The sequence below is a fragment of the Bos grunniens genome, chromosome 20 (assembly GCF_055505025.1).
Source record: "Bos grunniens cultivar Pamir isolate PY7600 chromosome 20, Bosgru_T2T1.0, whole genome shotgun sequence".
Taxonomy (NCBI): domain Eukaryota; kingdom Metazoa; phylum Chordata; class Mammalia; order Artiodactyla; family Bovidae; genus Bos; species Bos grunniens.
In genome coordinates, this window is record NC_141184.1 from 51,168,741 (window position 1) to 51,191,515 (window position 22,775).

At 40.9% G+C, this 22,775-nt stretch overlaps 1 protein-coding gene across 9 annotated transcripts in view; it reads left to right on the forward strand.

Moving 5' to 3' along the window:
• Positions 1 to 22,775, forward strand: part of RAB3C (RAB3C, member RAS oncogene family) — a 365,186-nt gene that overhangs the window by 93,071 nt on the left and 249,340 nt on the right. For all 9 annotated transcript variants that reach the window (XM_086361829.1, XM_086361828.1, XM_086361824.1 and 6 more), the window contains one exon: positions 2,707 to 2,934. In XM_086361829.1, the coding sequence (XP_086217955.1) occupies positions 2,707 to 2,934 (228 nt within the window). The remainder of the gene's footprint in view (positions 1 to 2,706; positions 2,935 to 22,775) is intronic.

The window sequence follows — 22,775 nt, forward strand, 5'->3', positions numbered from 1 at the left end:
CTGTTTCCATTGCTTCCCCATCTATTTGCCATGAAGTGATGGGACCAGATGCCATGATCTTAGTTTTCTGAATGTTGAGTTTTAAGTCAACTTTTTCACTCTCCTCTTTCACTTTCATCAGGAGGCTCTTTAGTTCTCCTTTGCTTTCTGCCATGAGGGTGGTGTCATGTGCATGTCATCTGCATGAGGTTTTTGGTATTTCTCCTGGCAATCTTTATTCCAGCTTGTGCTTCTTCCAGCCCAGCGTTTCTCATGATGTACTCTGCATATAAGTTAAATAAGCAGGGTGACAATATACAGCCTTGACATATTCCTTCACCTATTTGGAACTAGTCTGTTGTTCCATGTCCAGTTCTAACTGTTACTTCCTGACCTGCATACAAATTTCTCAAAAGGCAGGTCAGGTTGTCTGGTATTTCCATCTCTTTCAGAATTTCGCACAGTTTATTGTGATCCACACAGTCAAAGGCTTTGGCATAGTCAATAAAGCCGAAGTAGATGTTTTTCTTGAACTCTTGTGTTTTTTTGATGATCCAGTGGATGTTGGCAATTTGATCTCTGGTTCCTCTGCCTTTTCTGGAAGTTCACGATTCATGTACTGTTGAAGCCTGGCTTGGAGAATTTTGAGCATTATTGTGCTAGGGTGTGAGATGAGTGCAATTGTGCGGTAGTTTGAGCATTCTTTGGCATTGCCTTTCTTTGGGATTGGAATGAAAACTGACCTTTTCCAGTCCTGTGGCCACTGCTGAGTTTTCCAAATTTGCTGGCATATTGAGTGCAGCACTTTCACAGCATCATCTTTTAGGGTTTGAAATAGCTCAACTGGAATTCCATCACCTCCCCTAGCTTTGTTCATAGTGAGGCTTCCTAAGGCTCATTTGACTTCACATTCCAGGATGTCTGTTTCTAGGTAGTATCACACCAACATGGTTATCTGGGTCATGAAGATCTATTTTGTATATTTCTTCTATGTATTTTTGGCACCTCTTTGCCGTCCCCCTAATAGAGAGATGGGATTTCCCTGGTAGCTCAGTTGGTAGAGAATCTGCCTGCAGTGCAGGAGACCCAGGTTCAATCCCCAGGTTAGGAAGATCCGCTGGAGAAGAAAATGGCAACCCACTCCAGTATTCTTGCCTGGAAAATTCTACGGACCCAGGAGCCTGGTGGGCTGCAGTCCATGATGTCGCAAGAGTCGGACACGACTTAGCAAGTAAACCACCAGCAACAGAAGGATACACTTATTAATCAGATTTTATAAGGAATGAAAAAAGACTGTCTAGCCAAGGACTTTAGACAGACAATAGAACTTTCTGCAGTTATGAGTGCCCTGGACCTGCACTATCCAGTGTTGTAGCCACTGACCTCAAGTAGCTCTTGTGCATTTGACACGTGGCTAATGTGAATGAGGAACTAAATTTTAATTTTATTTAGTTTAAATATATACAGGCATATGTGACTAGTAGCTACTGTATTGAAGAGCACAGCAAACAAAGAATTCATAGCATCAGCAAAGATAATCGGGTAAATGCACTGATCAGTGGGATTTACCCTTCTAACCGCCTCGTTTCTATATGGAGGCAGATGTCACTTAGAGGAATGCAGCAGGGTTTTTGATAGATGTTAAAATGGTCATCGAAAAAAGGTGAGGGAAAATCCACCCAGAGGATTTTTAATTATTATAGAGATTATTCTTTATTCTATGCTGGTTTCTTTATACATCTGTCATACAGATTTACCATCGGTTATTTTCACAAGTGTTTCAGGTTGGATTGTACTTTTTTTTCCATTTTGTAGAAGAGAGGAAACTGAGGTACACTGATTAAAAAAAAAAAAAAAAAAACCTCAATATTCCAGAGCCAGTAAGTGGTGGAAGCAAGGTTTGAACCAGGTAGAGTTCTTCATGAATGCACCTGCAATGAATCTTTCCCACATTGTCTTTAGAGCATATGTGCTTATTTCCTTAGTTCTCTTTGGGAACTGGGCTGGGAGGTGTTAAGAACATGAGCCCTGGCACCACACTGGTTGATTTGAATCCTGCCTCTACTACTTACAAAGTGTGTGAAATTGAGCAAATTACTTAGTATCTCGGAGCCTCAACTGTCTCCTTTTAATACGTAAATAATAAAGGCACCCACTTACAGGGTTGTGATGAGGGTTAACAGTTCCTGGCACATTGTTTGAACCATATGTATTTGTCATTATCATTATTTTTTATTTGAAAGAGATTGATCATGTATGTAAAGATGTTGACTTAAAGTGATATCGATAGATGAAATAGAGATAGGCTTTGGGTATGCTTCCCTAGAAAATAAGAGAGACCCTAATAATTCAGATAACTCAGGAAAAAGCACCCTGCTGTTCAGCCACTTTGGAGTTGCTGTCACTGGAATTACAAAGTTCCAGAATCTGCATGCCCTCATATCTTCACGTTTCATGTTACATCTCCTTTGGTGTCTTTGATTTGTTCTGAATGCTGAGCAGTGACAAACACTAACACAGCTGGAAAGAGCCGTAAGATTTGCTTTTCTGTCTTCCAGCAGGGAATTATTGCCATGGATACCAGCATCAGAGGAAGGCTGGGGAGCTCTCTCAACTTGTCTCCTAAGTGGTCTGACATCTGTTTCTGGCAAGGCCAATAATGAATGTGCTGCTAGCTTCATAGCAAACGGAAGACTCATCCACACCTCTTTTGTTTTTTCCCCACAGATGGCCTCTGCCCAAGATGCCAGGTATGGCCAGAAAGACTCCTCTGATCAGAACTTTGACTACATGTTCAAACTGCTCATCATTGGCAATAGCAGCGTGGGGAAGACATCTTTTCTCTTCCGTTACGCAGATGACTCCTTTACATCTGCGTTCGTCAGCACAGTTGGGATCGATTTCAAAGTCAAAACTGTATTCAAAAATGAAAAGAGAATTAAGCTTCAGATTTGGGTAAGTGACTTTGAACCAACAGCATCCTTCAGCCTAGGACATCGACCATGTATGTGTGTGAGGCACACGCTTTCTGCCTTGTTCTGATCCCACGGGGGTCCGTCAGCCTCCCTTGCCAGGTTCTTTGCCACAGCACGTTCTAGGTCAGAGGCCAAGCGAGTGATGCCTCTCTAAGGTGTGGAGACTGAATTAGACCTTGTTGTCATCTGATGCTTCTTAAGACTCTTTAGAAGAAAGAAAACCCAAATGTCTGTCTGTATGGTAAGGAACACTCAGTAGAAAGTCTGGCGCAGTCTTGTATGGCTGTGTGACCTGGAGCACGTCTCTGAGACCTTCTCCGCCACTTTTCTAATCCACAAAATAGGCAAACTGAAACTAGCCTTTTCAGGTCACAGGAAGCAGCCTGCCCTGGTCATTTTAAAGCATAATATAGAGAAAGCTTAGGTTTAGTCCCTTCATAATGCCCCAGCTAAATTTTGTAAAGTGTCTATTTAATCTCCTCAGACCTTGTGTTTTCAGCGCCAAGAGTTATGTTTAGCACACAGCCCAACATGGCAAGACACATGAAATAAAGTATTTATTTTAAACAGGGTTTTTCCCTAAGGAGAAAGTTTTTCAATAAGTTTTGAGACCGTGTGCCTGGCTTTTTGCCTCTCCTCACCCCCTGTAGAAGATCAGAGATTCCTTAACTAAATGGTTGTGATAACTGAGGAGAATAGCAAGTGAGAAACAGAAGAAAAAGTACATATGGGTAGCAGGTTTGAAATAAATAAGAGATGAAGTAACAAAAAAATTGACTATACCAATAGAGAGTTATATAGTATTTTTTGTACATCATGTAATGTATGGGCACCATGGTAGAATGCTTTTACAGTGAGTTTTGGTCCCCTTTCTCTGTTCTTTTGTACATCTGCCACTCAGATGGATTTGAGCTATAAATGGATGTTTCCCTAGAGTTTAGCTTTCTGTCTTCTTCTGAGACAATTCCAACACCTACTAACATTTGTTGCTGGTGCCAGGGTTGATTTATAGGACTGATGATAAGCTTGCCTCCTCAAATATGGAAAGCTGAAAGGAAGACAAATCTTGGAGTAAAGCATTTAAATTTTTTTAAAAGGAAAGATCCCTTAAGATATCTGTATATAATAAATACAGCAGATGTCCTTTCATATCTTAAAGCTCTTAGGAATAAAATTCAAAGGTGCGGGTATACATACAGGTAGATATCCTCTTAGGCGGCTTATTGTTAGTTTTTTTACTTATTCTCATTATGGAATTTTCAAAGTCTAATTAGAACTCAGGAAAGAACTTGGAAAAATAGACTCAGTTCCCATTGCTGCTCTACTGGTTCCCAAAGATATTTTTGTTAGGTGGATCCCTCTTTAGAAGCATGCAGCCCTGTTTGTGGAGACAGAAAGAGCTGTGTTTATTGCTTCACATTCTCTTCCTTTTGAGCTTTAAGCAACCGATTATTATATGGAGATAACTGTCAGATCCAGGCCTAAGAAAGGTCTCTGTTTTCATGGACTTTGCTGAATTGAAAATTAATTTGGTAACTAGACATCATTTACCTTTGTGACCATGTTCTTTCTGCTAATACGGAAGAACTGTCATTTCTCTGGCTGACAGCTCCTGCCATTAATCTTAGGAATGTTTAAAGGTGGTGGTTGTGACTGTTTAGGTAAAACACCAACATGGTGTATAAGTGCAGTCCTATAATTTCTAGCAGTTTCTCAATTTAGGTTCTTGAAAGAATTGCTCTGTAGAGATATAAAGTCATCTGTCCTTAATATAAAACAGATATACTTTCAAATAATATACATTTTTGAGAATTATAATCTCATACTTACAAAAATATTTCAAAACCCTCAGTGATAGTACCAGGCCAGAGCTCACTGCTGTACAATGAAATTCGGTTGCATCTGTTCAGGTCTTCTGCATGAAAGTTGCTCTTTTCTGAGCCTTGCAAAGCCCAATTTGGCTCTCTGAACTGCTTCTACTCTGATAACCTCCTCGTGCTTCTCATTTTCCATTAACTTCACTAAAAAGCCCCTGACATATAAATATGTTCAAATTTGTCTCTACTTATCCATAATCCAGGCTTCCCCAGTGGCTCAGTGGTAAAGAATCTGCCTGCAATGCAGGAGGCACAGGAAACGCGGGTTTGATTGCTGGATCGGGAAGATCCCCTGGAGAAGGGCATGGCAACCCACTCCAGTGTTCTTGCCTGGAGAATCCCCATGGACAAAGAGGCCTGGTGGGCTACAGTTCATGGGGTTACAAAGAGTCAGACACAGTTGAAGCAACTTGCATGCACACATGCATCCATAATCCACCATTTCCCCCAAACTTCTAATTCTCTTCATAGCCCAGTCCAGCCTGGGACCTCATTCTCCATTCTGTGGACACCCACACTCCCTTCAGAGATAAACCACTCAGGAACCCTTCACCCAGCTCTCTCCTGTCACAGTGGTAGTCTGATGGCCACTATTTTCTTTGTGATCAAAACAATCTTATTTCTTCCTCTTAGGGACATTGGGAACTCTTAACGTGCCCATGATTCTGGGGGTGTGAAAATAGATTTGACACTACCTTATTCCAACTGGTCTACTAGTTTGTGAACCACTCAAAAGCAAAGATTTTGGCTCATTGAACCTATAGTATAGTTGGGAAAAGAAATGAATACTCATGGAGTAATTGTATGTCTATAAGCAAAAATCAAGCTGTCTAAATATTATACGTGGCTAGCATTTATTGAACATATACCTATGCCTTATATCTAATTCCCACAACAACCAAACTCTCTATTATTACTCCTATTTTATACAAGAAACCTAAAGGTTTTTGTTATTGTTCACTTGCTAAGTCATGTCTGACAAATTAAATAGCTTGTCCAAGATCATAGACGTCAAGGGGTTGATTCCAGGCTAGGTCTATCAAATTCTAATGCTTTGGTTTGTTCCTCTTCACCATGTTGCCCTAATTAAGACACGTTCTCAAAACAGGTGATAGAATCTTGGACAATGTATCCTGGGATGCTGAAGAACATGTTTTTGAAAGAGTCTGACCATCTCAGTGACTTCAGTCATGCAGAGGGAGAAAGGATAAAGAGTAACAGGCTAGCTTGCTTAAATCTAAACATTCCAATAGTAATTCTAGGGGTTCTTGCTTTGTTATAACTATCAGTTCAGTTCAGTTCAGTCGCTCAGTCGTGTCCGACTCTTTGCGACCCCATGAATCACAGCACGCCAGGCCTCCCTGTCCATAACCAACTCCCGGAATTCACTCAGACTCATATAACTATAGTCGGAAATAATTAGCTGTGTACAGTTTTTTTTTTACTTTATTTATTTGTGACTGTATCTGGCATTGATGGTTTGCCATTTTATATGCTAGTAGTCAAACATGAACTGTTTTCCCCAGCGAATAGTATTTTTATACACTTGTATTAATGTGTAACAAATTCATTAGTGAGTGAGTTAGTTAGTTCAGTCACTCAGTCGTGTCCAACTCTTTGCAACCCCATGAATTGCAGCACGCCAGGCCTCCCTGTCCATCACCAACTCCCGGAGTTCACCCAAACTCATGTGCATCGAGTCGGTGATGCCATCCAGCCATCTCATCCTCTGTCGTCCCCTTCTCCTTCTGCCCCCAATCCCTCCCAGCATCAGGGTCTTTTCCAATGAGTCAACTCTTTGCATGAAGTGGCCAAAGTATTGGAGTTTCAGCCTCAGCACCAGTCCTTCCAATGAACAGCCAGGACTGGTCTCCTTTAGAATGGACTGGTTGGATCTCCTTGCAGTCCAAGGGACTCACAAGATTCATTAAGGTGTCCACAACTATCTTAGCCTGTACTGTGTATAATCTGTTTCTACTTGCAACATTTCTGGAACCAAATGTGGGATTTTTCCAAACCAAGGAATTCTTCATTTCTATGCAGATACTAATGAGATGTCCTGTAATTTAATACAATGTTGACACTAATTACCCAGAGTTAGCACAGATCCCCAGAGAAGGCAATGGCACCCCACTCCAGTACTCTTGCCTGGAAAACCCCATGGATGGAGGAGCCTGGTAGGCTATAGTCCATGGGGTCACTAAGAGTCGGACACGATTGAGTGACCTCACTTTCACTTTTCACTTGCATGCATTGGAGAAGGAAATGGCAACCCCCTCCAGTGTTCTTGCCTGGAGAATCCCAGGGATGGAGAAGCCTGGTGGGCTGCCGTTTATGGGGTCGCACAGAGTCGGACACGACTGAAGCAACTTAGCAGCAGCAGCACAGATCCCACAAGTAAAGGGATCAGTTCCACAAACCTATCCCTTCTCCTCCCATCCCCCACTTCAGACACCCGTCACAAATCTGGGCCCTTGTGCTTTTGATCTACAGGCTATAAATTGACAGGTCCACAACCCCACCCCTCAGGGTTGGTAAGTTGCTAGAACAGCTCACAGATATCAGGAAAAGTTTACCTACTGTTACCAATTTGTTATAAAGGACACAACTCAGGAAGAACCAGATGGAAGAGAAGCATAGGGCACATTTTTGTGGGGGAGGGTGGGTGCAGCATCCTGCAGTCTCTCGTGTGTCGCCCTCCCAGCGCCCTAATACATTCACCAACACCAAAGCTCTCTAAACCTCATCCTTTTGGATTTTTATGGAGCTCCCTTTACATACGCATGACAGATGCAATCCTTCGTCATTGGTGATTAATTCAGTCTTCAGCCTGTCTCCCCTCCCAGAGGTCAGGGTTGGGGGTGAAAGTTTCAACTTTTTGATCACATAGTTTGTTCTTCTGACAGTCAACCCCTATTCTTTTTATTTTTTATTTTATATTGGAATATAGTTGATTTACAATGTTGTAATAAGCCCCCATTTTGAAGCTATGTAGGTGTAAACCAGGAGTCACCTCATTAGCATGAACTCTTGGGTGGCTGGAAGGGGCTTATTATGAATAATAAAAGATGCTCCTTTCATTCCCATCACTTAGAAAATTCTAAGGATTATGGAAGCTCTGTGTCAGGAACCAGGAAGAAGACCAAATATGTGTTTCTTGTTCTATCACACTATCATAGCCTATTCTATATTTCAAAGGAAGAGAAGCAAAATTGTTTCATAGCGATAAAAATCATCATGGATTAGTCCAGTTCATTATTATCTCTACCAAGAAAAGCTATAGATATTCATGTAATTCTGATTACTCTATTTTAAACTGTCCACAAATAGAACTGTTCCCAGGTTAGAAAATGAAGATATATGGAGAGGTGAAGTGATTTGACTTCACCTTACAGTTAGTGCCAGAGCAGAGTCTAAAATCCAGGTCTTTTTCTAGCTAAGCCAATCTGGTTGCTACTTCATGCTCAAAGTAAGTACTGTGTTATGACAATTGTGATACACCTCATACCTGGTTTCCAGTGTTGCCATTAGGCAAAGGAACGTCAAACTTGAGGCTAGAGTATTTCCACAATGTCAGCAGGAGAGAACCTGGATGGTAAGATTGCCCAGTTTTTTATTTGTTGCTATTCAGTCACTAAATTGGGTCCGACTCTTTGTGACCCCATGGACTGCAGCACGCCAGGCTTCCCTGTCCTCCATTATCTCCCGGAGTTTGCTCAGACTCATGTCCATAGAGTCAGTGATGTATTCCAACCATTTCATCCTCTGTTGCCCCCTTTTCCTCCTCCCTTCAATCTTTCCCAGCATCAGGGTCTTTTCCAATGAGTTGGCTCTTCGCATCAGGTGGCAAAGTATTGGAGCTTCAGCTTCAACATCAGTCTTTCCAATGAATATTCAGGGTTGATTTCCTTTAGGATTGAGTGGTTTGATCTCCTTGCTGTTCAAGGGACTCTCAAGAGTCTTCTCCAGCACCACAGTTCAAAAGCATCAATTCTTTGATGCTCAGCCTTCTTTATGGTCCAACTCTCACATCCATCCATATGTGACTACTGGAAAAACCATAGCATTGACTGTACAGACCTTTGTTGGCTAAGTGAAGTCTCTGCTTTTTAATATGTTGTCTAGGTTAGTCATAGCTTTTCTTCCAAGAAGCAAGAGTCTTTTAATTTCGTGAGTAGGTTTTTTGTATGTGCACTGGGGTGGGATGGGGTGGGGGGAATCTGAAACCACAGACTGGATTATTGGATTTTTAATGATCCACATTTAAAGAAAGCATTTTAACAGCTATTAGAAACATTGACATTTCTTTCTGGATGTGTTACACCTCCTGTTTGTGGAAGTTGATTACTGCCTTGGAATAAACTTGTCTAGAGACATACCATGGTTCATTTGTACTAGGTTACATTCCTTTAATATCCTTACTAATCCCTCTGTCTTTCACTATATTAACATTTCTTGTTGCATTTTTATTTATTATCATTTCTGTGATTCTCAAGTCAAAATTTTTCAAAATTTTTGAGACTTCAAGTTTTAGAGCTGGTTCTTTTATTTTGTGTGTCTATTTAATTCTATGAAGAATATATTGGAGAACAATTGTATATCTTTTTTTTCTTTAAATACAGTAAAATATTTCACAGCTGGAGTCTATAATATTTTGCTTTTAAGTTTTAAGTAGTTTAGCTTCAGGAAGGGCTTTGTAGAGTAGATTTCCTCCCAGTGAGAAGATTGAAAAATAATACAACACCCATTATTAAGAATATCTTTGTATTGTATTTATTTTCAGTGTCTGTATTATTAGTGTATGAACTTTGAAGTCTATAGCAATCTACAAAATAAAGAATACTGGTAATTCTTAAAACTAGACTATGTAGAGAACTGGGTTTTTGTTTTTGTTTTTTTAATTTTATTTTTAAACTTTACAATATTGTATTAATTTTGCCCAACATCGAAATGAATCCGCCAGCGGTATACCCGTGCTCCCCATCCTGAACCCTCCTCCCTCCTCCCTCCCCATACCCTCCCTCTGGGCCGTCCCAGTGCACCAGCCCCAAGCATTCGAGAACTGGGTTTAAATCTGTGGCTCCCCTGAATAAAAGGCAAGTTCCTTTACTGAAAGAAAGCACTTCTCCTTTTTAAGTTAGGTCTGCATTGTTCAAGTCCAGAAATCAAGGTTGATTCTAACTAGTAAAAGACTTGACTTGAAAAATTGGAGGATGTAGGTTTAAAGTGGGCAGGGGGCAGGTAGACAAAGGGGATAGCTGTTTCCTTATTAATTAGAACTGGCATTTTATCATTTTTGCATTCTCTTTTTCCTACCCTCAACCTCACCACTCCTTATCCTTTCTGTCCCTCTTTCCCTGTTCCCCATCTTCTTCCCTCCTTCATTTCTGAGCTCTGGCCAGCCTGAGTTAGTAAGAAAGTCATCCTCATGGTGATCGGAGGCCTGCCACATGCAGATGTACACGTTGTGCACTGGACAAGGGCACCAACCAGGGTTCAAGTGTGACTGTGCTCCAGCCAGAGTGCCACATGCTGAGCTGTGCTCAGCTCCAGGAAGGAGTGCCTTTTCCTTTTCACGAAAATGGAATCTGCTCATCAAGCACGCGCTGCTGGTCCATATGCAATGAAAGGGAATTTTGATTTCCATCCAGCAACCATATATGTAGGCGGTGTCTCTATCAAAATCTAATGCAGGAGATGGATGAGTAAACTGAGAAGATATAAACCCTGCTTCCCCAGCTCAGTCCTGGAGGAAGATGGTATATTAAAAGACAGGTTTTATTGTTATTTAGATGTGTTGAGGCCCACAGATCAGGAAGCAACTGCCACTGAAATAGTAGTTTGTTATGCTCCAAGATTTTAAGAGAAGGACACATGGGCTTGGGGAGGAAGGCCCTTGGGAGTGAGGGGGAGTCCCTGAGTGGTTAGGAGGCAGAAAGGGGAATGGGAGGACAGCCTCTATTGTGGTTTCTGTATAAGGCATGTAAGCAGGCTGAGGACTGGTTAGTTTGAATTCCTGCAGCAGGCTCTGGGGCTTAGTGGCTTTCCTAAGTCATCAGATGCCTATTTGGCTCTGGAGTGATTAGGCCAGGGGGATAGTAGCCCAGTGTGAGAACCCAAGACTAGGGTGTTTGCCCTGTGAGCTCTGTATTGATGGTTTGCATTGAAAAGTGAGTTCCAATGAGTTGTTTACTGTCTCTCAGAGTTAACTGAGCAGGGCAGTCCCTCCAGGATTCACAAGCCCCAGCTGTCAAAGCATCTGAATACGGAAAGAAAAGTGAATGTGAAAGTTGCTCAGTCTTGTCTGACTCTTTGCGACCCCATGGGCTATACAGTCCATGGAATTCTCTAGGCCAGAATACTGGAATGGGTAGCCTTTACCTTCTCCAGGGCATCGTCCTAACCCAGGGATTGAACCCAGGGTTCGATTTTCCAGGTGGATTCTTTACCAGCTGAGCCGCAAGGGAAGTAAAAGACATGCTTAATACAGCAGGCAGGTTCCTAGAGCCCCAGGGGTAGCTTTATGTCATTAATTCCACTCTGACAAATGCTTGTGGTTTCAACCATTCTCACTACAGACTCGGTGCATTTTTGGTTCTCAAAATTTAGAGACTTCAAGTGTTGGGGTCAAGAAAAGATCTTTAAGATTGTCCTGAAAATTTGATGATACAACTGATAAGAGCATCACTTTAATGAACCCAGTGTTGACCCACAAAGTAAGCACTTTGTGTGCATTTTAGAATGTATTTGCCAATGAAGGAATGTGGTTATTCCTATTAGCCCTGTTTAATAGATGAAGAAAATAGAGGGGAAAAAGTGGAAATAATGACAGATTTTATTTTCTTGGGCTCCAAAATCATTGCAGACAGTGACTACAGCCATGAAATTAAAAGATGCTTGCTCCTTGGAAGAAGAGCTATGACAAATCTAGACAGCATATTAAAAAGCAGAGACATTACTTTGCCGATAAAGGTCTGTATAGTCAAAGCTATGGTTTTTACAGTAATTGTGTATGGATGTGAGAGTTGGACCATAATGAAGGCTGAGTGCCAAAGAATTGATGCTTTAGAAGACTCTTGAGAGTCCCTTGAACAGCAAGGAGATAAAACCAGTCAATCCTAAAGGAAATCAACCCTGAATATAAAGGACTGATGCTGAAGCCAAAGCTATAATATTTTGGCCACCTGATGTAATGAGCAGATTCATTGGAAAAGATCCTGATACTGGGAAAGATTGAGGGCAGGAGAAGAAGATGATAGAGGTTGAGATGGTTGGATGGCATCACTGACTCAATGGACATGAGTTTGAGGAAACTCTGGGCATTGGTGAAGGACTGGGAAGCCTGGCGTGCTGCAGTCCATGGGGTTGCAAAGAGTTGGACACGACTTAGCCACTGAACTGAACTGATCCTAGAGAATGTTCCAAATGGATCTGAGAATGTATATTCTGCTGCTTTTGGACTGAATGCTCTATAAATATCAATTAAGTCCATCTGACTTAATATTTATAGAGCTTTAGATCAACCTGATCTAATGCTCTATAAACAACAGATAGGTCCATCTAATTCCTTAATGATTTTCTGTCTTGATGGCTTGTCCATTGACGTAAGTGGAGTGTTAGAATCCCCCACAATTATTTTGTTACTGTCGATTTTTCTTTTTATGACTGTTAGTATTTGCCATATGTATTGAGCTGCTCTTATGTTGAGTGTATATATATTTACAATCGTTGTGTCTTCCTTGATTGATCCCTTGATCATTATGTAGTGTCCTTCTTGTCTCTTTTAACAACCTTTATTTTAAAGCCTATTTTGTCTTATATGAGTGTCACTTCTTCAGCTTTCTTTTGATTTCCATTTGCATGGAATACCTTTTCATCCTCACATTTTTGATCTGTATGCATCCCTAGATCTGAAGTGGGTCTCTTGTAAACAGCATGTGTTAATGTATGGATCTTATTTTTGTATTCATTTTAGCCAGTCTGTGTCTTTTGGTTGAGGCATTTAATCCATTTACATTTAAGGTTATTAATGATACGTATATTCTTATTGCTGTTTTGGATTTGTTTTGTAGGTCTTTTTTCTTCCCTTCCTCTTTTGTTCTCTTCTCTTGTGATTAGATGACTAGATTGCTTTGCTTTTTTGTGTCTATTATAGACTTTCAGTTTGTGGTAACCATGAGGATTTGATATAGCAGACTGTATCTGTATAAGATTGTTTTAAATTACTGGTCTTTTAATTTCCAAAGCATTTACTACAGTCTGCATTTGTACTCTTGTCTTCTTATGATCATTGGCTTTGGTATCATATTTCTGTGTTGATGATTTCCTACTTTTACTGTATATTTGCCTTTACTGGCCAGCCTTCCCATTTGTAATTTTTTTGTTTTCTACTTGTGTCTTTTTCTTTTCTGCCTAGAGAAGTTCCTTTAGCATTTTTTGTAAAGCTGTTTTGGTAGTGCTGAAATCTCTTAGCTTTTGTTTGCCTGTAAAGCTTTTGATTTCTCCATCAGGTCTGAATGAGAGCCTTGCTAGGTAGAGTATTCTTCATTGTAGGTCTTCCCCTTTCATCACTTTATATATATCATGCCACTTCCTTCTGACCTTTAGAGTTTTTGCTGAAAAATTAACTGATAACCTTATGGGGACTTGTTGTTTTTTCCCTTGTGGCTTTTAATGTTTTCTCTTTGTTTTTATCTTTTCGCAATTTGATTAATACATGTCTCAGCATATTCCTCCCTGGGTTTATCCTATATGGGGAATATCCTGGACTTGAGTGAACATTTCCTTTCCCATGTGAGGGAGGTTTTTGCACCATTCTCTCTTCAAATATTTTATCAAGCCCATTATTTTCTTCTTTTGTGATCCCTATTCAGAATGTTTGCATGTTTAATGTTGTCCCAGAGGTCTCTTAAACTGTCCTTATTTCTTTACATTCTTTTTCCTTTATTCTGTTCTGTGCCATTGAGTTTTACCATTCTGCTTCATTTACTCTGTTTATTCCTTCTAGTATACTTTTCATTTCAGTCATTGTTTTTCTGTGTATTCTTTATATCATCTAGCGCTTCTTTAATATAATTTTGTTTATTTATTTATTTTGGCTGTGCTGGATCTTTATTCTTGTGTGGGCCTTTCCCTAGTTGTGGAGACCAGGGCTACTCTTCATTGTAGTACATAGGCTTCTCATTGCAGTGGCTTCTCTTGTGGAGCATGGACTCTAAGGCGTGTGGGCTTCCTTAACTGCCCTCACATGGGCTTAGTAGTTGCAGCTCCCAGCTCTAGAGCACAGGCTCAATAACTGTGGCACATGGGCTTAGTAGCTCTGCGGCATGTGAGACCAGAGATCGAACTTGTGTTCTGTACTGTCAGGCGGATTCTTTACCACTGAGCCACTAGGAAAACCCCTCATCTAGCCCTTTGTTAAATACTTCTTGTATCTTCTTGGTCTCTGTTTCCCCTCTTTTTCCAGGATCATGGATCATTACTATCATTGTACTAAATACTTTACTGGGTATATTGCTTGTCTCCACTTCACTTAGTTGTTATTTTTGGTTTTTATTTTGTTTCTTCATCTGGAACACATTTCTCTGTTGTCTCATTTTGTCTAACTTTCTGTGCTTGTGGTCTCCTTCCACAGACTGCAGAATCATAGCTCCTCTTGCTTCTTGTGTCTGACTCTTGACCCTGGTGGGTGAAGTTGATCCTGAGGCTTGTACAGGCTTCATGGTAGGAGGTATTGGTGCCTGCTCACTGGTGTGTGGAGCTGGGTCTTGTCTCTCTGGTAGGCAGAGCTGTTGCAGGAAAGGGGACCCCTTCCAGGGCCCGAAACTGGGCTCTTGTCTAACACTTGGAAAAGAATTGTCTGAGGAGACACGTGCTGACAAACCAAGAGATTTTATTGGGAAAGGGCACCCGGATGGAGAGCAGTAGGGTAAGGGAACCCAGGAGAACTGCTCTGCCCATGGCTTGCAGTCTCAGGTTTTATGGTGATGGGATTAGTTTCCGGGTGGTCTTTGGCCAATCATTCTAATTCAGAGTCCTTCCTGGTGATGCACACATCACTCAGCCAAGGTGGAGGCTAGCAAGAGGGATTCTGGGAAGTGGATGGAGACGTGGTGTCTCCTTTCAACCTTTCTTGAACTCTTCCGGTTGGTGGTGGCTTATTAGTTCCGTTTTCCTTATAAGGATCTCCTGTCATAAAACAACTCATGTGAATGGTTACTATGGTGCCTGGCCAGGGTGGGTGGTGTCAATCAGTGTGCTTCCCCTAACAGAGACATGTCAAGAAGTGTGTTTAGTTGTGACTGGGGGCTCAGGAAGGTTTTAGGCAGCTTGTCTGCTTATAAGTAGGGCTTTGTTCCTTCCTTGTTGGTTATTTGCTCTGAAGGGTCCTGGCACTGGTGCTCAGAGGCTGTGGGTAGTGCCAGGTGTTTATGTCAAAATGGCAGCCTCCAGTATGCCAGTGAGTACTCCCAGGCACCTCCGCCACCAGTGTTCTTGTCCCCATAGTGAGTCACACCTGCACCTGCCTCCCCAGCAAGCCCTCCAAGACCTAGAGGTCAGTCTGGCCCAGGATCCTTTTTCTGGGTTCCAGTGCACACGATACTTTGTGTGCACCCTCCAGGTGTGAAGTTTCTGTTTCACCCAGTCCTGTGGGGTTCATGTGATCAATCCTGATTGGCCTTCACAGCCAGATTCTCTGGGGGCTATTCCTTCTGATGCCACGCCCCACCCCCCAGGCTGAAGAGCCACGTGTGGGGCTCAGAACTCTCACTTCTGTGGGAGAAACTGTGTGACTAACTGTTTTCCAGTTTGTAGGTCACCCGTCTAGTGGGCATGGGATTTGATTTTATTGTGCTCCTTTTTTCATCCTGTTGTGGCTGCTGCTTTGCTTTTGGGTGGAGAATATTTCTTCGGATAGGTTTCAGTCTTTTTTGTTGACACAGTTCAGCAAGCAGTTAGTCCTGATCTTGGTGGGTTTGTGAGAGGAGGTGAGCTCAAGTCCTTCTACTTCACCATCTTCTCTCCAGCTCCCTCTAATCTTACATATATTAATCTCTAGCATGTACCTTTTCCACAATAAGTAATTGCTCTATATCTTTCTATACTCCCTTCTTACCTGTTCCAAGAAATTGTTTATAGTTAGAGAAAGGAATCAGTTATTTATTTGAAACTTACTGTCTTCCAGCATGAGCAGGTTGTGCTTTATCTGTTTTGTGCTTAAAACACATAGATCTGCATAGTAGGAGGGACTGGAACACATTCCATTCACTTCTCGCACATTTCTGGAATGCCTATTTCCACTGCTGGGGAGTGTGCATAAAAAGTAGAGTATTTGGAAGGAAGCATCTGAGTTTATGGAACAAATACCTGCAGGAAAAGAATTACGACTACAGTCTTTGCATTTGATGCTCACCTAGCCTAGTCACCCTGACCATTGATTTCAGGATGGTGTTCAACCCTCTAATCTGTGGCTAAGGAACCAACATTTTTTCCCCGGGTGAATTCCGTAAGAGAACTGCAGAAGCCAGTGACAGCTGCCAAGACCGTTCCTGCTGCTGTCATTTGTATGCTCTTTTCCCCCTGTCACGTTTCTTCTAACTTAGCATCTGCTTTTCCTGGTATATTGAGAAAGGCAAGATTTAGTTTCACCCCTGAGAAGAAGCTGATACTGTATGTGAAATGTCAAGATGCATGAAAACATTCACTCTTTCAGACAGCCAGAAGCAGTGACTCCCCCATCCTGCTGTGTTTAAACCTCTCTTCTCAGCATTGACAAAATACAAAGGATGGTACAGACTTTGTTCCTGGCCTAGCAGAGCTTACCACCCATGCAGGAAGACAGGAAAACAAATATGGAAGAAAAGATCACCCCATGGATCACTAAGTGTGTGCCACCAAGGGGCAGGGAGTTTGTGGTTCAAATACGGACGCTGCTCTCACTAGCTACGTGACCCCAAGCACTAACTTCCCTGTGCCAACGTTTACTTGTTTATGAAATGAGAGAAAATAACCCCTACGTCTTAGTTGCTAATATTTGCTATAATAAATACTTATACCCAGCTCAATACTAGGTACAAAACTGACAGTAAATGTTAGTTTTCTTTTGTAAATAGTGTACCAACCTTCAGACTTTTGTATCCAGTCTAGTAATTTAATCAAACCAAATATTCGTTGGATGCCTACTGTGTGCCAAGCACTGTGCTAGTTGGTGGGGGTACAGTAGTGAAGGATGCACAGAGTTGGCCATTAGGAGGCAACCGTCTGATGAGATGAGAGATGGAAGAAGACAGAATTCATCTGCTGTGATAAATTCTCAGGAGGCAGGGGCACAGGACTGCCAGGAATGATGCCTAACTTGGTCTTGAGGACTCTGGGAAAGCTTCCTGAGAACATCTATATATCTAAGCTAAGAACTGACAAATGAAAAGCAATTGTTCATTCATTAATTCACTTGATTGACATTTATGGAGTTTTTACTATGTGCCAGACACAGTGAAGGAATTTGAGCTTGAAAGTAAAATAAAAAAAAAAATTATAGGTTATGATAGTGCTATGGAGGAATAATCAGAACAATCTGATAAATGCAAAACAGTATCAGAAGAAGGATGGAATATTTGCTGTTCTTAGCTTCGGTTCACAGATAGGGAAACTGAAGCATGAGAGTGGATAACTTGCCCAAGGTCACATAGCTAACGAGTGGTGAGCAGATCTGAGTGTGTTGCTTACAATCTCTTTGTAAAGATTTAATAAAATATTTATGAAGTTCTTAGCATAGTGCCAACACATAGCATGTCATTTTTCTTTCTCTGTCTCCTGCATTTTACCGATGTTGACCTTACCTACCTACCTAACTCCACACTTTCTAGAACTGTGCTGCTGCTGCTGCCAAGTCGCTTCAGTCGTGTCCGACTCTGTGCAACCCCATGGACTGCAGCCTACCAGGCTCCTCCGTCCATGGGATTTTCCAGGCAACAGTACTGGAGTGGGGTGCCATTGCCTTCTCCCCTAGAACTGTGCGGGGGGCCATAAATCGCCATTTCTAACGTAGGCAGACATTTATATGAAGAGCTTTATTTTGGTATCTTGACATGGTAATGAAATATACAGACACACTGACAAGATGAAATGTCTTCTGGACACCTGGGTTCCTCTCTATAGCCACTGGTAAATGTTCATCTGCCCAAGTGTAGTCAGCTGTGTTGTTGAGATGTTTCTTGGTATTTTGGAGCCGTCTGTGCATTTAGACTGAGCCATCAACTGTACAGGAAAGGCAAACCCACAAGCCTGTTTATTAAATGCTCATAAAATTGATGTCCTTCCCTGTAACAAAACAATTATAAATCATTAGATCCATGGAGAGCTGTTATTAAAATACTGGGATATAATTTCCTTAGGAAATTATACCGGTAATACCGGCAGCCTCTGATCTAAGATGTGGACTATGTCTGTGTCACCAAGTCACTCATTTTTCCTGTTGATTTGTTTGAAGTGATACTGAACTGACCAGTTGTTCTGGTATTATATAAACACAGCTTAAATCTGAGTACAAATGAAGCATTTAATTGCTTTGCATTTTTTCTCAAGTAAGATTTAAGAGAAAAGTGCAGCATTTCCCCAGCTAGATAGTTCTTATTTTCAGCGTTATGATTTTTTTTCCTCCTGCTTTTGCTCTAAAAACATGAATTTACTAGTCCTGAGCACAGCCACTATGACAACTCAACCGGCAAGATAAAAGAAATAGCAAGTGTGAGCATCAGTTGACAGAAATGACTTTACTCAACCCACTGATGGATACAGAGAAGTAAAAGGCAAGGTTTCCACGTTCAAGAAGTTTCCAGTCTTTGAAAACAACTAAATCAATCCTAGAACATCTGTAAAGTATCAGGTGCAAAACCATGGAGTATAAACTAAAAGTAAAAGGGAGACATAAAATTTTTTAAAATTTAAGGAGTGAAAGTATCAACGGAGTTTGAGAGAGAAATGCCCTGGATGATTTAGGAGATTTAAAAGATTTTTACAAAGGTATGTACAGAGTTTGGGGAAGCAAGAAGGGGGAGGTGCAGGCTCAGAGTTATCGCCACCCTTGGAGTGAAGGGAATGAGGACCAGGAGAGAGCTGTAGCTGTAGCTCTAGGAGTGGGTGGAGGAGGGGCTGTGTTCTTCTAAAAGACCAAGGCTTCTGCCTGTCAATGACTCTGCAGAGAAGGGGCCAAGGGAAGAAATGTCCAGATGTCTCAGTCCTATTGACCCCTGACTTTTTACCTGTGCCACTTATTGGCTTAGCCTACCATCAAGGGAACTCTGTTTTAGCGATTCATAGAAATTAGCTCCCTGGACCACAGAGCAGGATGGAATTGGGTAAAGAGGGGATCTGGAAAGGCTAAGGCATATATCCTGCACAATGAAGAAGGTAGTGTTTTATATTTCTATATAAAACCTTTCAGTTATCAAATAAAAAGGCAGACAGCCCAAATAAACATTTTAGATAACTTGAATCATAGATATTATATGGCATATGCTTCTTATATTCATACCCATGAGAATTTGAATAATATGGAACATTTCACAACTTTTGTTTTGCTTTGACTGACCACATGGTCCTCCCTAACTGTGTCAGTGGGCAGTTTCTAAATAATTCTATCAAACACTCAAGATACTGCTAATGAGTTAGCACTCTGAGTACATGTATGGCCGTTAAGGTCTGCTTCTTTAAAAGATAAATTAATTTTCACTCAAATATGAGTGAATGTCTGCATAGAAAGTAAAAATACCAGTGAAACTTTTATCTAATCTCTGAAAACATGAGGGGAAAATATGGCAGTTCTCTGTCAGTTGCCCATTTGTATTTATTTATTATTCTGACCTAAATGAAGAGGTAAACTAATGCAAACTCCATTGTTCAAAAGTGAGTTTATGAAGGAATAACAGAGGAATTACACTTTGGGACATGTAGACTCTAGCACATCACAGGCTCCTTTGAGGCACTGGGTGGGTTTCTTTATGGGTAGGGAAGGTCAAGCTGGAGGGGTTCAGTTAGAGCCTGTTGAAATAAAAAACAAATGAAGGTCAACTTTGAAAATTCCCCTAGCAGTCAAAATCAATCCAGTCATACAGTCAAAACTCAATTCAGCTTATTTTGTGAGACCAACCCATATCTTGTTCATGTGTCTGGAAACTATGAACAAAACTTACCAGGGTTGATATGCGGCAGCCCTTAACCAATTCATTATCATTTAAGAAAATTTCAATATTATCATTTACCAGAAATCAGCCTCTCAGTCCTTAAGTTTTGTTTTCCTGAGGACACATTGCATCAAATTTTTCATTTTATACCTTATGGTTTCATTTTAGATTGAAAATTTTATTTTTCAGAATTATTAATATTATTTAGGTCTCGGAAGGCCAAATGTCTGGAAATCAGTGATGAGGGGTTTGTGTGGTATAACCCCACTAGGCTGGATGGTATGGAGTGAACAGCCAGATAACCAGGTAGTTGCCCTCTTTTAGTCAAACAAGCCCCAGGATGGCTTTGTCTTAAATGACCAGATGATTATGAATGATCACTCTGTACTGTATGAAGTGCTAGACTCTGGAGGTGAGGGAGCCAAGAGTTTTTAAGCTTCCTGTCTTCTGATGACTTACCGGATAATGGCACAGAAACAAGTGTGGAAGTAAAGGAAGAACAACTAAATGAGAAAAGCAAAGGCTCTTTATGCTGAACTTGATGTAGCTGAGGAGCCAGCCAGTATTAACTTGTATTCTGGCAGAGACTGAAAGGCTGAAAGAGGAGTGGAAAAGCCTTCTAGGAGAGAAAAAGGAAGGCATCAGGTGATCTCCTGAGTGAAAGTGCTTGGCAGGGGAAGTTGTAGGTGGGATAACTAGAAGGGGAACAGCTTCTTTCTGATTGATTAGGCATGCATAGTTAGCTGTTTCTGATTGGCCCTAAGTTGGAAGTGGGGACAAAATTTAGAAGAAGCTTTCAGTTATTAATAAGTCCTGACTCTTTTGAATCTGTTGTTTATAAAACTTTTTATTTATTAATAGCTTCTTGGATCATCACTAGAGATAGCAATCTAGTTTCCTGCAAGTCTAATAGCAGGCTGGCATCCTGGGTTGTTTATTGGAGATAAGTGGGATGGTTTCCTGGCAGGTTGCTACAGGTTGTGGGTCAAAGTTTTATTTTTATATATGGTCTGCCCATTGTCCATTTCTATATTCAGTCTCACAAGTAGACCAATCATGAGACCAGCTTTAATAAGAGGAGCAAGAGAGCATGAGGAGAAATAATGAGCTTTGGTGTCTGATGATTTGATTCTAGGCATATTATTTACTCTCCTATGTCTTGGTTTCATTTTCTATAAAATAAGGATAAAAATATTTGTGTTATAGGGTAGTTTTGAAGAATAATGTATTATGTATAATATGTCTTATATAGTGTTCTCTTAATTTGAGGGCCCATTTGTGTCTTTGAAAATTATTGAAGACCCCAAAGAACTTGTGTATATGTGGGTTTTATCTATTGATAATTTACTGTACCAGAAGTGAAAACTGAAAAAATTTACTAATTTATTTAAAATAACAATAATAAACACATTGCATGCAAAAATAAATTATATACTTTTGATGAAAAGAACTACATTTTGAAAAACAAAAAAATAGTGAGAAGAGTAATATTGTTTTGTATTTCTGCAAATCTGTTTAATGTCTGACTTCATAGAGGACAGCTGGATTCTGATATCTGCTTCCTCATTCAGTCTTTTGCTATGTCACATGTCATGTAACCTGTTACCTCTGGAAACCTCCACTGAACACTCATGAAAGAATGAGAATGAAAAGGACATATAATAATTTAGTATTATTTTAAAGTAATTTTTAACTCAGAGATCTTCTGAAGGGACTTGGGGGCCCCCAGGCCATAATTTGAGTACAGCTGCTTTAGTTCTCAAATAAATTATTAATATCATTCAAAAACTATGGCATTGTTGACACATATTTTAAAGGGTACACCTTTATAGAGAGGTACTGGGCTTCCCAGTGGTGCTAGTGATAAAGAACCCACCTGCAATGCAGGAGACATAAAAGATGAGGGTTTGAACCCTGGGTCAGGAAGATCCCCTGGAGGAGAACATGACAACCCACTCCAGTATTCTTGGCTGGAGAATCGCCATGGACAGAGGAGCCTGGTGGGCTATCGTCCATAGGGTCGCAAAGAAATTGGACACAACTGATGCAACTTAGCACATGGCACACAGCACATGGCACTGCCTTCTACTCCCGTTTGCTGTGAGGTAAAATAAAGAGATCTTCTTTTGCAGAAGACAAGTTTGAAGCTTAAAGCAAAGAGTGCAAGCCTTTGCAGACAAAGGCTGAACTAGAAGGAAGTTATTTTTCAGTAATATCTGAATGAGAGAAGGAGTAAACGAAAGCACAAACCAACATCTTTCATACCTAGCTATTATGGCAATATCAAGAGCAAACTACTGGAAAGTCAGTCCCGCTCAAATCAAACTCACTGGAGCAAGAACTCCCCTGCCACCACCCCCCCTCCATTTTGGGAAGGAAGGCAGGTGACAAGTGTGGCAAATTCTCTCCCGGCTCCTACTTAATTTACTAACTGTACTACTAAATAGAGAGGCCATTTTTCTCAGAGGCATAATTCTCAGAGGGAGCATTGCTGGTGAAAGAAGCCTCCTGGATTTTGGAATCCTAATCTTTTCAAAGTTATCAGAGGCTAAATATTAATTTACACTAAATTATGCATAACTGATAGACTCATATCTGAAATATCCTAAGGATATTAACTTATTAACCAAAGAAACTTACAGCAGTGGGTGTCACAGTAGGGCCACCTTCCCTGGCCTCCTCAACTTGTACCACCTGTGTGAAAGGCTGACCCAAACTCTTAAGGTACATCATTGCCCTTATATGGTAGTTGAGGAAAATAA